General features: G+C 44.2%; 1 protein-coding gene across 2 annotated transcripts in view; it reads right to left on the bottom strand.

Moving 5' to 3' along the window:
* Positions 1–8,500, bottom strand: part of LEMD3 (LEM domain containing 3) — a 48,963-nt gene extending 40,463 nt beyond the window's left edge. Inside the window, exon 1 of one of the 2 annotated variants that reach the window (XR_014185782.1) lies at positions 6,892–8,500. Coding sequence is in view for 1 of the 2 variants with exons in the window: in XM_082069741.1 (XP_081925867.1) it covers positions 6,892–8,410 (1,519 nt within the window). In the remaining variant the exon portion in view is untranslated. The remainder of the gene's footprint in view (positions 1–6,891) is intronic. The other variant, XM_082069741.1, reaches the window with a different exon arrangement.
* Positions 8,501–15,545: the final 7,045 nt, after the last annotated feature.

The following is a 15,545-nucleotide window of genomic DNA, read 5'->3' as shown; positions in this document are numbered from 1 at the left end:
TACTTGATCCAGTTTCCATCTCCATTACTTAAATTTGTCTCCAATTCTTCCAGCTAGGCTGAGAATCTTACTGAATGGACAGAACTGTACAGAATCCCTAAAGCTTCTAGAAGAGAATGCTAGAAATACCTCAGACTAGAAATGTGTGAACCCAAAACACTGCTTGGCCTGGATCAAAAAACTGTAGAAGTATTGAGATAACATCAAAGCAGTGTCTTATCTGAACAGTCAGCTACACAAAGAGGCCATACCTGCATGGAGTCAAAGCGTCGAGTCTGCTTGTCTATCCCCCAGTTTTGAGGGACAGCACACTGACATCAAGTGTAAAGCCTTCATGTCATCAGTTTCATTCAGGAAGTTGTTTTTTTTTTTCAAAAATATTTTTTACAACAGGACCCAACATCATATGTTTTAAGTTGCAGCAAACCTTCCACACAGAAGGAGTCTAAATAAGATCAGCTTTAAGTTCTGCAGCGGCTCTTTCGTCTGTCCTCACATCAACCAGTATGCTTCTTTCTATCAGTAACCTTTACCAAATTTCTCTAAATCAGGATTCCTCAGTGGACAGAAGCCTTCAAGGTTACTTTGATCAGTGACAGTTACACCATATCCTCATTTATTATAATCACAGCAAAGGCATTACCACCTTTGCCCACAAGCCTGGACCTACCAGCAGCAACAGCAGGAGCCAAGAAAGGATGAGTAAGGACAAAGGTACTACTACTGAAGTCCTTAGCAAACACACAAGTCCTCTGAAAAGTCACTTTTTCTTTTTAATGTACCTTGATTTCACAATCCGTTAAGCACCGAACTTACTCCCCTCAGCCTACCACAAATCACAACAGACAACTGATTTTTCCAGAGAATACAAATACCGACAGGGACTTTAAAGTTGTAAGGAATATATGCCTCATGATTACAATGGACTCTGCTTCTCCACAGCATTGGAACAGCACTTTCATCAACAAAATCTGACGTACTTGCTTATTTTACTTGCCTAAGCTTCTCTGTTAAGTGACCAAACAACCTTCTCAAACAGCAGCTCTCGTCTGTTCATGTGTTCATACTATTTTTGAAGCACAAGTCTAGAAGCATGACAGGGATCGGTTTGGTATGACTCCAGCACTCCTGCCAGCTTAGCTGGGTAAGCAATCAAGCCAAAGTTCTGTGACCTGCTACTCCCAGATGAAACACAGATGTCAACAGGAGTTAAATACACATGATTTTTTAGAAACACAATTGGTCCCCAAGAATAGAAAGACTGCAGGCCTGATCCTCCTCTCGTACTGGGATAATTAAAGATTATGAAACAGCGCAAAGTAGGGCTCATACAATGCTAAATTTAAGTCCTTGGGTACCGTGAGCTCTTCCTTAAAATATTTCCACTGCATCCATTACCGCTGTATGCATCTGTCCTAAGCAGAAAGAAAACTGCATCGCCACTGAAACACACTATTAGAGTTCTTAGAAGAAGGAACACAAGTTTGCTTTTTGCTTTCCCACGCCTTTCTAGTCTGCAAAGCTTTATAAACAAGGAAAAGTTGAAACCATATCTTCTTTTATATCCTAGATTACCCTTCATTTTCTCACATCAGACACCAAATTTTCTTTTGAGAAAACTACCATGCACTATGTAATGGAGTGCAAACTTTCAATCAGTTTTGGATACCTAGTGAAAACAGATCCTGGGTGAGCTCTTCTACATCCCTGCTGCCCAGGTAAGTAATTTTTATTCCAATTTCTCTTTACTTACTTCACAAAAAAGCATATCCTGCAACAGTAAAGTTGAAAAACGTCATTGTAATAGTATTCAAAGTCATAAGGAAAGTTCTGTGCACACTGGCAAACAGCAGCACATTTAAGGTATGAATGCCAAGTAAGTTCTAAATACTCCGAATGAAGTATCAAACACTGCTATCTCCTTAAAAAACAGACATTCTGAAGTTGTACCATTTTTGTTTCAAATACTGATGATCAATTTTCATATTTATCCTTTATACTACAGATCTGCGGCAAAGGTAAATAGGCTGTTCATGAGCCCTTAGCTGAAGTTGTCAGCTAAGATAAACTATTTTGCCATACATAACAATTATTTGGACTTTCTTGGGTACAAGTCTTGGCCAAATTTGTTCCTCATTTTTAAGAGTTATTTCTGATACACCATACGGAAGACTAGCCATATTACTTGACTATGTCAAGAATCCTAAGGAAACGTAACTATTCTGCCTGTCTTTACCTTACGAAGGCAGCCTGGGATTTTTTTGATCTACTGATCTTAATCCAAAAATCAAACTACAGAAGCAAGATCCACTACAAGAGAGATTAGTCTTCAAAATGCACTTCAGGATTTTCTTTTGTATCACCTAGAAGATAAATACTTGCTGACTAGTTTAAAGCAATATACAGAATATGCAACAGAGCTATATGCTACTATGTCAATAGAAGAAGTTGTTATATTATAAAATACAAGTCAGAGCATCACTTGTAAAGCTCAAGCAACATTAACAGCCGCACAACACAGGAACTCTCTAAATCCTTTAGTTTTGCTTCCTCCCTTTACTGACTTCTCTTCTACAAATATTTCTTATCCAAAATCAATTTTTTTCCATTAAAGTCAACACTGTCAAGAAGACAGACTTTTCTGAGAACATGGTCTTAGAAGGCAAGTAGATTTGTTGCAGTTATCTGTGAAATATCACAGCACTTTAATAGTCATTTGCAGGCCAGTGAGCATAACAGTCATCTTCTTGTCTTTTACAAAGCAAGTCTAACTTCTTAACAATTAAATTCCCTGCATACAATTTCATAGAAGTTTTAATGCCTGAGAGATTTAGAAGAAACAAAGAAACATCAATGGCATAGAATTAAACTTTAGAATTGTGATTTGCATAAGCTTCCACTTGCAATATACCCAACTGCTAAGTCTCCCTGAATTAGCATTTCAAAAACACAAGTTGAAGCAAATATAGTAAGGATTATCCTCCCAGCAGTTGTTTTGTAACACCTATCACAGAAAGACCAAAATCACTAGCAAGAGATGTCACTTTCAAAAGTCTCTGGTAATAAGAGCATAAGATATTAAACAAGACCTACCTGGAAGTTTCAAGATTACTTTGTTGTAATTGTTGTTATTTTTGTTGCTACATCAACCACTCTCCAGGTAAAGTACCTGAGCAGAAACAGTGAGAGTAGCTTACATGCAACCTGTTTCAGATTACAACCTTAAACAGCACCTGTACTGGTGCCCTGATCTTTCAGAATGAAACCCACACCTGATAACAACATCTACTGATCTGATATTGTTATCAATTTTCCATGAAAAATAACTTCAGAACTCACTCCCAGGAGCAGGCACTTGAGATGCTCAGCATCAGATCAAAAAACAAAACTACAGTTGGAAGAGACACCCAACTCTTCAAGGTTTAAAGAAACCTAGGAAGTAGACAAAAGTCAATTCTATCACTTTCCTGACAAAATACTAGTCTGGCTTGGCAAGAAATTGATAAAATTCCAAAGTAATTTGGACGCAAGTGCAGGCAAAACATGCTTTACGGCAAGTGCCACATGAATGAGGTTAACAGCACCACACCCAAAGTAATCTTTCTTTTCACATACACCACTGTCACAGAGAGCAAGCATAATATGCGATTATGCATTAGTTGGTCTTGTATGTAAGCTTCAAGAGTTGTTTAATTTCATTGGTTTAAGATGCTTTAGGAAAAGCCCCATAGATATTTATCTGCTTTTTAGACAGCTATATGTCTGAAAACCTTACCTCAACTGACCAACCATATGTAGGTTAGACACAGAAGCAGCCCCGTTCCAATTTGTCTTTGAACATTTTATGACACATGCAGAAAAACTAAAGCACTTCATAGCTATTTCAGAGCTCTGAATGAGAAATCATTTGGACATTATACATGCTCTAAGTGACAATCCTCTTCTGAAGTTTTCTGCTTCCCATTTCTCAACTGTATTTTACCCGGCCTACATTCAACCTCAACACCTAGTTATAAGCCTCCCCCACTATAAGAACTGTTCTCAGATTACAGCCTGACAAATATCATAAGTGCTGATATTGGGTGTACGTGGTGACAAACATTTTCCAATGTGACACATGTAACATCACTTTATTTTGATTGCATTTCATCTTAGGTAATGAACAATTAAGGCAGCCAGCACTAAGCTCACTGTGTACCATTCCCTGAAAAGTTAAAATAAGAAGCCACCCAAATATACAAATAATTAACAGCCATTTTTTGTTTCTTACGTAACTATGTTTGTTATGGAAATGGGTATAGTGCAACTCCACTGAATCCTAAAACCTTTTATGATAATAGCTTGAAGTTGAAAATAACTGAGTTTTTCATAATCAAATCACTCTCAGCCACCAGAATCTTACCTACAACCATGTAAAAGACAGAAAAAAACAGTGTCAAACCACCTAACTGAAAGGTTGTTCCTTGAGATACGCCATTTTTTAAAATAAAAATGTATTAATCAGTTCTGTTTCTATAAAGAAAACAGACAATACACCCACACAAGCATCAGAGCCAAAGGACTCACTCAGATGATGTTTAAGCTTATGGAAGAAGACAGGGTTCTTTACCTTCCCAGTAGCAATCAGTCTTCATTGGCCTGTCTTGTCTGTTCTTGCCTGTTCTACAGACCTACCGTATTTTTGTTGCATATGGCCATTTGAGAAGTAAGAATTTGGTGAGCACATGGGCAAGATAAATCCCTGCTTATTCCCACATTACTTAAAGTGCCTGCTCCTGTTGTTACCAAAGGAGCTAGCCACAAAACCTGCTGTTTGCTTCTTTCAATGGGCCCTGTTCCCCCTGTTCCCATTTGTTGTGTTGCAAAGCCCAGGGCTGTGAGGAAGGACAGATGAAGTGTGAGTGTCACTGCCAGAACAATTCTCCAGGAAACTCACTTTCTGGAGTTTCACTGAAAAAAGAACAAATAGGAAGAGGCCAAGAGATGGCTTATATTGAACTATCAAGCAACACCAGGATACCAGACCTTTGGCGGGGCAGCCTAACCTAAGCAAAAGCACAGAAGAGAACCATTTTCCCTGTGTATCAGTTCCAGCTGGGCTAACTTTTTAAGAACAATACACTTAACACAGTGATCACACATGGTCTGTAGGAAAACTCACATATTCAAAGAATGTTTTCTTCCCAGACAAAAAGTTCAGAGTGGATTTCTTTTCACAGTATTATTGCTATCTGCATAGCTGAGACATTCAGCTTTAAAAATTAGCAGGGTAGGTGAGTTCTAACTCAACCACTAAATTTGACAGTTTGGAAGTTCACGCCATTAGGCTGACAGACCTTCTTCCCTATTAAAAAGACCATGAGATTTCAAGACCAGAAAAAAAAAAAAAATCTAATACATGTTAATAGAATTACACTGCTTATCAGTACATACAAAAATTTATGTATGTCTCTAGCAGTTACGGACAGAAGTCGACCACAGAATACGAGGACTCCCAATAGACACACTACACTATATCTAATTTTAGCACACCTGCATATGTTCACTGCCTTGCCAAAAAATCAGTCTGAACAGCAGTTAAGAGCCACATGGACAGCAATTAAACCACTGCAACTGCTTAAGTCCTTGCTGGTACCGTCCTTCCTAAACAATAAATCCTTTGCTCTCCCCTTCAAGCAGCGCAAAACAGAATTAAGAACTATTCTGCTACAATCATGTAATGAATAACATTTGAAAGGGAGGGGAAAAAAAAAAAAAACCAAACAAACCACACAAACACAAGCCTGCCCATACTGCTATTTCTGCCCTGTACCATCTAGCAGATCCCAATCTAACTGTGGGATCACTCCTTATAAGGCACTATTAATATATACATGCCCACACGATAGTATGCAAATCTCTATCTCTATGATGAAATACAGGCACATGTATACACTCCGCATGCCTTCTTCAATGATTTCAAGAAAAACGTCCAGTCCTCAGGACCTTCTAATGCTCTCATGTCCTAAAACTAGCTTTTTGCATGATTTTCATCACTCTTGATGAGAAATTAAGACAGCAAGGGCATTTTTCTTTCTGATGTTAGAATCTCCACTGTCCATTTCAGAGCCGTCAAGAACTGAATTGGCATGAATCACCATCCTTAGGTGGTATGTTTCCATTTTCGTATGGTTTGTGAACAGAAAATGGTAGTGTCTAAATCCATTACAAGAAGTTGTTTTCACATATTAAAGAGGCTCCCAAGTAACTCAGGATTAATAAAAGAATGCTCTGAAATTCACACTAAAGCACAAGAATACTGCATGTATAAACATACTCTCAACTAAATTTAGAAAAAAAGTACTTATTAGAAAACAATACACAATAGGTCCAGCAGTCACTGCACAAAGCTTGCTGCAGCATGTTAACATCACTTCAACCTAGCATTCTTTTCAAGTCTCAGTGCACATAAATGAAAACAAGCTGCTTTATTACCAAACAACTACAGTCAAATCTTAGCCCTGCAGGAGTCCCAGGTATCTAAATGTGCATGACTACTTCTCCGAGATTAGCATAAAGCTTTACCTTGTCAATTCTCTAGTAATCATACATCTGCTATTGAAAAAACACGTATGATTGCTTTGCAAAGAAAACATGGTAGAAAACGATGTATCAACACAGTAGAGCACAGAATGCCAGGATTTGAACTTATCCACAAATGTCTTGCAAGCTTATTACACCAACTTTCAAGGTACATACTTAAGGAAAGACAATTTCTCTGTGCTCCATCCTATATAGAAAGATGGAACCCAGAACTGCTCAATACAGGATGTCTGAGCACACAAAGGTGAATCAACAGTTGTACATCCAGTTCCAGAAAGAAACTGCTCTTACCCTTCACCTAATACTTACTGTTGGCTCCCACATCCTCAGCTACTCCAGAACCTCTCATTCTCAGGTATGTGAATCCCAGTATCAGAAAGAACAAGCATGCAGCAGTTAAGAGGAACATGGACAGGTAATGTGCACTGAAGCCTCCAGTGGTGGATACCTCCTCTCTTTTGAACTGTTGGAGAAGCTCCTCCTCGGGCTCCGAGAGATTCTTCTTGTAGGTGTTTTTCAGGTAGGTATGATTTGAACCCGTATGATTGGAGTGGTTGAGTCTAAGGGAGGAGGTGGTTCCACCCGGGGGAAGGCTGTTAGTAGCTGAATAGATCCTGGATTCAACATTATAGCTACCAGCAGCACCGCTGAGAACATGATTATTGGTCGCTTTCCTAATGGTGCCTGGAGGGTCAGTGATTTTACTGCTGTCCACGTCCGTGAGCGGTGGTGGCAGCAACAATACTGTTGGGGATTTTTTTGGTAGGCCAATGCGGTATCTGGGGCTGGGAGGACTAGAGTCCAGATTTTCGCATCCTCCTCCTCCTCCCCCCGCCGCCTCCTCCTGATTTCTGCCCCTGTCTAGACTCCCGGCAGCAGCCGCCTCCGCCGCCGCCGCCCTGTCATTCGTTACGATTACACCAGCACCACAGCCTCCGCCAGCCCTTTCTTGGCCCGTCTCCATCACGCCAGCACCGGCTGCAGCGCATTTGCTTGTTATGAATGGAGCAGGAGACTTGCTGAGGCTCCTTCTGGGCCGGCGAAGTACGGACTCCTCCTTCGGTACCTGCTGCTTGGACCTCGCCTCCTCCTCCGAGTCAGAGTACTTGTCCCTGCTGCCGCCGTAGGAGAGGAGCCGGTTACCGTTCACGGTCCGGTTCTTCCAGCGCTGCTGCTGCTGCTCGCTCTCCTCCTCCTCCTCCTCTTCGTCGTCCTCCTCTCCCCCGTCCTCCTCGCCGTCCCCGGGCTCCCGCACACCCAGAGCTCCCGCCGGTCTCCTGGCCGCCGCCCCCCACCAGGCGTTGGGCTTCCGCCGGGCCGCCTCCTCCGGGGGGGAGCTGCTACTCACGCCGCAGGCGCCGTGGGGGGCGGCGGGCCTCGGGCCGCGGAAGAGGGGTGAAGCCCGCTCCCTCCTGCCGCTGGCGCCGGCCTGGCTCCGGGGACTGGTTTCCACATCCGACTCGTCCGAGCTGAAGCCCAGCAGCACTTTGCCGCCCCCGGCAGAGGGTGCTGCGCGGCTCCGGCCGCTCCCGGCGGCAGCCCCGGGGAGGTAGGGGTGCTCGGCGCCCACCAGCCGCGCGCCCACGCCCGGGGCTGCTCGCCCGGGGCCGCCGCCGCCCGGCGCCGCTCCGGCCCCCGTGTTATTGTTGTTGCTGTTCCGGGTCTTGTTGGCGCCGCCGCGGGCCCCGGCCCGCTCATCCTCGCGCAGCTTCTTCAGCTTCTTCAGGTAGACGGGCCGGGTACTCTCGGTGACCGGCCCCGGGGAGAAGCCGAAGCGCCTGAGCTCCGAGAACAGCTCCTCGTCCGTGAGCTGCGCGGCCGTCGCCATTTTCCGATCCCCTGCCGCCGCGGCGTTTCCTACCCACGCGCCGCGCTCCCCGCCGGAACTGACGCGTGCGCACTCGGCTGTGGCCTAGACCTGCCTGTCACCCCGCGGTGCCGCCCGCCGGGGCAGACGGGGAAGGGGGCGGGGGGGCGGGGCCGCGCGGCGCCGGCGGCCCCTCCCCCACCCCGCCGCCCGGTGACGGCTGGCGCGCGGGGCGCTGGCGCCGGCGCGGGGGGCGCTGGTCGCGCCGCTCCTCGCGCTGCGGCGGCGGGCGCGGGGGCGGCCCGACGAGTCCCCTGCGCGTCCCCTCCGCCGCCGGGCGGGGGCCTGAGGCGGCGGTCCCGCTGCGGCGGGTGCCGGTCAGAGGCGAGGAACGGACGCCCTCCCCGAACGGCCGGCACCCCGCAACTCGCGCGGAGCCTGCGGGAGGCCTCGCCGGCGGTTCGGGCAGTCGCGCCGTGCTTATCGCCCGCGGGCCTGGGGGCGGTGGAGTCCCAAGTGCGAGAGGCAGAGGCGGCTGGGCTGTTGGAGGTCGGGTTTGGAGCTGGAAGGGCAGATCTGGCCAGAAGCACTGTTATGCACGCCTTTAAACAGACGTTAAAACCGGGAATTGCTTGAGAGAGTCCAGCGCAGGGCCACGAAGATTATTAAGGCGGTGGAGCATCTCCCTTAAGAGGAAAGGCTGAGGGAGCTGGGGCTCTTTAGCTTGGAGGAGACTGAGGGGCAACTTCATTAATGTTTATAAATATTATAAAATATATAGAGGGTGAGTGTCAGGAGCATGGAGCCAGGCTCTTCTTGGTGACAGTCAACGAGTAGACAAGGGGCAATGGGTGCAAACTGGAACACAGGAGGTTCCACTTAAATATGAGAAGAAACTTCTTCATCGTGAGGGTGACAGACACTGGAACAGGCTGCCCAGGGAGGTTGTGGAGTCTCTTTCTCTGGACACATTCAAACCCGCCTGGACACATTCCTGTGTAACCTCATCTAGGTGTTCCTGCTCCTGTAGGGGGATTGGACTAGATGATCTTTCAAGGACCCTTCCAATCCCAAACATTCTGTGATTATGTGATTCTGTAAAATGTATTTGCTAGCTGAATGTCAGATAATTTGGGGATAAACTGCAGTGAGAGGTGTCAGACTGAACACCCTTTAACACCAGTTCCAGGTTACGAATTTAGCCTCACAGTGGCTGAAGAAATCCAGACAGCCTATGTGTGTACTATCGGGCCCTTCACAAAGGTGGCAAGGCAGTGTGCTGGGTGAACTTTCCTCTTTCAGAAGCCCGGCATCAGGACAAGGCAGCTGTGAGGAGATGGATGTAGTGTAAGGGGTTGAACACTCTGGGAGGGTGCATTCTCACTGCCAGTGGTTGAGCACCACCCTCAGTAAGTTTTTAATTGGATTTAATTTGCTCTTTTCTCTGGGAAAAGATGGTCTTTCAGATACATTACAGTTGAAACTATCACTGTAACTCTACACAGAAATGTCTGCTTGTCACAATGCTTGTGCCAATATAAAGAGATGGCATACTGGCATTTCTCAGAGCAGGAGGTGTGTACTGGTGCTCTGGATTGCCCCTTCAGCCACAGAACTGGCAGACCTCACGTGGAGGCTTCAAAATCTTCTGATCGGTGTGTCTGTACTCATCAATCCTGAATGACAAAACCATGGACTTACCTACTGCTTATTGCATCATAAATGCAAGAGGCTGCGTTTCCATTTTGACCTCTGACTGGCCTTCTAACACTGTGTGCAGAAGTGGTTCAGAACCGAGATCCCACTGCAGGAACAGTTGTGCATTCCCCCTCACAACCTGCTGCAGTGAGGGCAGCATGGATGTGCCCTGCTAATGTCAAAACTGAAGTTGCTAGTCTTGTTATTGAGGAACATTTGCAGAGCAGGAGCTCAGGTGGCTGTGAGGCAGCTATGTGCCAAAGATCACGCCAGGTATACAGAGGTAGAAGAGTGGCTTGAAGCCATCTTTCTTGATGATGATGATGATGAATGGTGATGATTAACTTCTGTATCCCAGCCTCCATTTCTGACCAACAATGCCTGGGAATGCAGAATGTGTCCTATTGTTCATCTAAGCCTCCTTTAACACAACTCTTCTGAGCCTGAGAAGCACTGGACAAGCGTCTGTATTACAGGTGTGCGCTACATGGCACCATGGTGCACAACCTCCTCCTTGTTTTCCTGGCAGAGGAACCATTTCATATACAGCAGTATTGTGCATTGGAGCAATGCATGAATTCCAGCTGTAAGGAAGGTTACACTCGACGTGAACTTCATTGCACATTAAACCGCTAACATAAATGCACCTGCTCTGACCTATCTCCCAATCTATAGTAGCTGATTGTTATCCCACTTGCCATGAGAAATGCTTCCAACATTCCACTCCTCCTCAGTGAGAAACAACCACACCTTACAGAATGTCACAGAATCAGAGAATAGTTGGGTTGGAAGGGACCTTGAAAGTCATCTAGTCCAACCCCACCGCAATGAGCAGGGACATCTTCAACTATATCAGGTTGCTCAGAGCCCCGTCCAGCCTGACTTTGAATGTTTCCAGAGATGGGGCATCTACCGCCTCTCTGGGCAACCTGTGCCAGTGTTTCACCACCCTCATTGTAAAACATGTCTTCCTCATATCTAGTCTAAATCTCCCCTCCTTCAGTTTAAAACCATTACCCCTTGTCCTGTCACAACAGGCCCTGCTAAGAAGTCCACCTTCATGTTATAGGCCCCTTTAAGTACTGAAAGGCTGCAATAATGTCTCCCTGGGGCCCTCTCCAGGCTGAAAACCCCAACTCTCTCAGCTTTTCCTCATAGGAGAGGTGTTCCATCCATCTGATCATCTTCATGGCCCTCCTCTGTACTTACTCCAACAGGTCCGTGCCCTTCTTATTCTGGGGGCTCCAGAGCTGGACAGTGTTTCAGGTGGGGCCTCACCAGAGCAGAAGGGGAGAATCACTTCCCTCAGCCTGCTGGCCACACTTCTTTTGATGAAGCCCAGGATACATTTGGCTTTCTGGATCACAAGTGCACATTGTGGGCTCATGTCCAGCTTTTCATCCACCAGTACTCCCAAGTTCTCCTCCGCAGGGCTGCTCTTGATCCTTCCATGCCCCAGCCTGTATTGATACCGGGGGTTGCCCCAAGCCAGGTACAGGACCTTGTACTTGGCCTTGTTGAACCTCATGAGATTTGCATGGGCCCACTTCTCAAGCTTGTCCAGGTCCCTCTGGATGGCATCCCGTCCCTCAGGCCTGTCAACTGTACCACTCATCTTGGTGTTATCCGCAAACTTGCTGAGGGTGCACTTGATCCCACTGTCTATGTCATTGATGAACACGTTAAACAGTACTTGTCCCACTACAGACCTCTGAGAGACACCACTTGTCACTGGTGTCCATCCAGATATTGAGCCATTGACAACTACCCTTTCAATGTGACCATCCAACCAGTTCCTCATCCACCAAACAGTCCATCATCAAATCCATCTCTCTCCAATTTAGAGAGAAGAACATTGTCGGAGACTGTGTCAAAGGCCTTATGGACATCCAGATAGACAACATCCGTAGCTCTTCCTTTGTCCACTGATGTAGTCACTCTGTGAGGGAGGATACACTTTGACCTTCCTTTTTCTGACTGACATACCTATAGAAGCACTTCTTACTATTCTTTGCATCCCTTGCCAAGTTCAGCTCCAGCAGTGCCTTGGCCTTCCTGACCCCGTCTCTACACAACTGGGCAGTGTCCCTATATTCCTCTCAGGATACCTGTCCCTGCTGCCACTGCCTGTGCATTTCCTTCTTGCCCTTTAGTTTGACCAGCAGGTCTCAGCCCAGCCATGCCAGTCTCTTCCTTTCCCAGTTTCTTACACCTGGGGATCAAGAGCTCTTGCGCTCAATGGAAAGTGTCCTTAAAGATCTGCCAGATATTTGGGATACATGTTTGAGTATGCCCCTTCACATTCAGTGCTTGCCTCTGGCTGCCTGTGACAGTGGCCAAACTAAGAGCAGTCAGTCACAGATCAGATACCATTCTGACAAGTGCACTTCTGGCTAACAACCTCTTAGATACCTTCCTTCTATTAGAAGAATGCATGCTGTCCTACGAGAGTTGAAAGTCCTGTCCTTACCACTGTAACTCATATCTTCTGTCTGTTTATTACAGCAAGGGCATGAGTTAGTTTATAAAACTGTTTACTTAGCAGCAGGAGGGCAGTAAATACTGTAAATTGTTAATAATTGAATCACCTGCAAAACTATAGCACGTAGATATACACAACAGCTGACTGAAAAGTCTGCATATTCCAAGTCACACTTTAAAATTGGTGTGCCAAAATATTTTGAAATGTTTCAAAAATATATCTTCTGGTTGATACTGAAGTAAGGGTATTTCCACTACTGATCCAAAATCTCCCCACTTCTTTAATAGTATACATTAGTATCAATAGTGTCCATTCCTCATCAGTATCAATACCTCTGCCTAGTATATTTTTAAGTAGATAGTGAAAGCAGATACTTTTTTAAAGGTAAATGTTGACTGCAGGGAGTGTGGAGACTGTTCTTCATCAGGAAAAAAAATGCTTGTTGTTTTTTGAATAAGACATTTTGGTTTATATTTTCCCTCTCATCCTTAAAGGACTGGTGCTCTCAGGAAACTGACAGTTCTGCATTGTGTGAAAAGGTGGTGTTCAGGAATTTAGCAACCATACTTCTGTCAACGTCAGGAATTTAGCAACCATACTTCTGTCAACGTCATTTGGACTAGGATTTAAAGTTGTATTTTTATACCTCTTTTACTTTTTTCCCCCAATTCCAAGTTTGTGTGATGTTTATGCATTTTTGTAGGTACTTAAAATCTATTAATGTCGGCTATCTTTCTAAGGTTAGCAGGTCTCTTACTGCAACTTTCTCTGGTGACTAATGCAACCCAGTCTCTATATAACTCACTGTTGCATACCTGAAGCATGTAGAAATCATGAATCACATCTAAAAGAAAAATGCTTCTCTTGTAAAACTCACAATATTGTAAATACTGGTGTAATTTCATTTACCTTTTGATTTTTGAGCCTTAGGGAATGCTCAAATCACATTCACATTCTATTATGAATGTGATGTTAATAAACATGAATGTTAATGAAGAGTAGGAATGTGCTTTTCCTTTATTTTTTAATAAAAGTGGAGACTGTCACACAATCCCAGAACTGCAGGAACTAGTACAGTTACTCTTAAGGCAGTACGCAGAGGAGGCAGAAATCACTCTACACTGTGAAAACAAACTGTATTAGTTTACTTTTAAACATATTTACTCTGATTTATCCAGTTGTTTCAGATACTACATGATGAACATGAAATAGCATTCTGCTTATAAAACTGAATGGACTTTTTAGTAAGTAAACTAGTTGTAAAATATTATAGTTGCTGCCACCATGCTAATTCTGTGTAGACAGACTCACTTACACGTCCCTCTTCTAAATTCTTATTTCTCCTCACTCAGCTGTTGGTCCCTGAAGCCTTCTTGCCCTGTTATCTTGTGTCTCAAAGTGATTGTTGTTAAAAGACTGCTGGATGCTGTAACAGACAATACTAAGTAGGTGACGAATCAGTTGTGTAATTCATTTTCTAAAGCTTTGCAGTAGATTACATCCAGAGTATTTTGTTTAAATTTGAAGAGGAAAAAGCAAAGCTGAGCTGGGTGGTCAGGCAGGATATTTTTCATATTGGTTCACTACTTGTGACATACAGAAACTCTGGATAGGTAAAACAAATATTTATGACCCAGAACGGGCAAAGGTACTTCTACATACATATAATGCCTTACCAGCACAATGTTGGCACAATACACTAGTCTGTCTTTTGAGCAATACACTATCATGACAATACACTATTCTGTCTTTTTAGCGTCTACTTTCCTAGTATCAGGTATCCATTTCAAATATTTTCAAGATCTAAGGAATGATAAAAACTAGAGATGCATCCTTAATACTGGGAAGGGATCCTGTCTGTCTGAAACCAACAGAACCCTGAAAACCTGGAGATGCCTCATTTCCTGCATTCCTATACCTTTCTTACTTATGGAAATACCTGCGAACAACTTGTAGGATGCAGACATGTTGAATACACCTGACAAGAATTTTTGGTCGTGTCCTAAACAACCTTTAATATAGGTGTAGACATGGCACTGTAGCCTGGGACCTTGTAGTGTTTGGTGGCAACATGAAGAGCAGTGTAGACATAATCACAAAGAGCTCACTGTTTACTCTTACATCCCTGACTTTAATCCAAGGCTAACATCTCAAAAAATTATGTTTATTTCATTCATCTAATAATGTTTAAAAGAAGAGCCATCATTCATGGAACAGGAAAAAATGAAGTTTACATTTTACATTTTCATTTAAGGCTAATTGCCTAATGCATTTATTGTGCCACAAAGCTCTAATTTCAGTTTATTCAATGAGCAAGCAGGGCATAAATAGATACAATAGGAAAAAATATAATCAGATCAAAGAAGTTCAAAATAGGTCCACAATTCTGCTTTCCATCCATGTCATTAGGCTGCTGCAAAGCACCAAATTCAGTGTGTTCCAAATATTTATCGGTATTACTGTCTATGCTTGTTTGGCACTTAGAGATCTGACCCATTATCATTGCTGTCTTGTATCTGCCACTGTGCAAACACCAGAGAAGATACTCCCTGTGTCTTGAATACACACTTGCCTACATTACCTCCCACCTGAACTCCAGGCAAGATGCATAAACCTTAGAAAATCCCACGTCCATATACAAAGTACTTGTATGACTCAACAGAGCAAACTGACACAAGCATGACAGTCTCCTGCTCTCAGCTTCTTATTGAGTATTGAATCAACCCTTTTGTTGCGAGTGCTTAGTGGTGTGGGCCTGGCATATTTAAAAGATTTCCTTAAGCTGTGCAATTTCCACTGTCAATAACTCCACCCACATAGAAAATTTCTCTCATAGAGGAAGGAAGAACTTCCATAAGACCCCCTCACAGACAACAGGAACAAGGTCCCACTGGCCTAGAGGACTACTGTTTCCCACTCCAAGTACATGCCACATTTTTATAACTTTGTTTTCTCTTGGAAAAATCCAGTATGTTA

Source organism: Streptopelia decaocto, assembly GCF_964273445.1.
Source record: "Streptopelia decaocto genome assembly, chromosome: 1".
In the NCBI taxonomy this organism is placed as follows: Eukaryota; Metazoa; Chordata; class Aves; order Columbiformes; family Columbidae; genus Streptopelia; species Streptopelia decaocto.
This window is presented reverse-complemented; position numbering and strand designations above follow the sequence as displayed.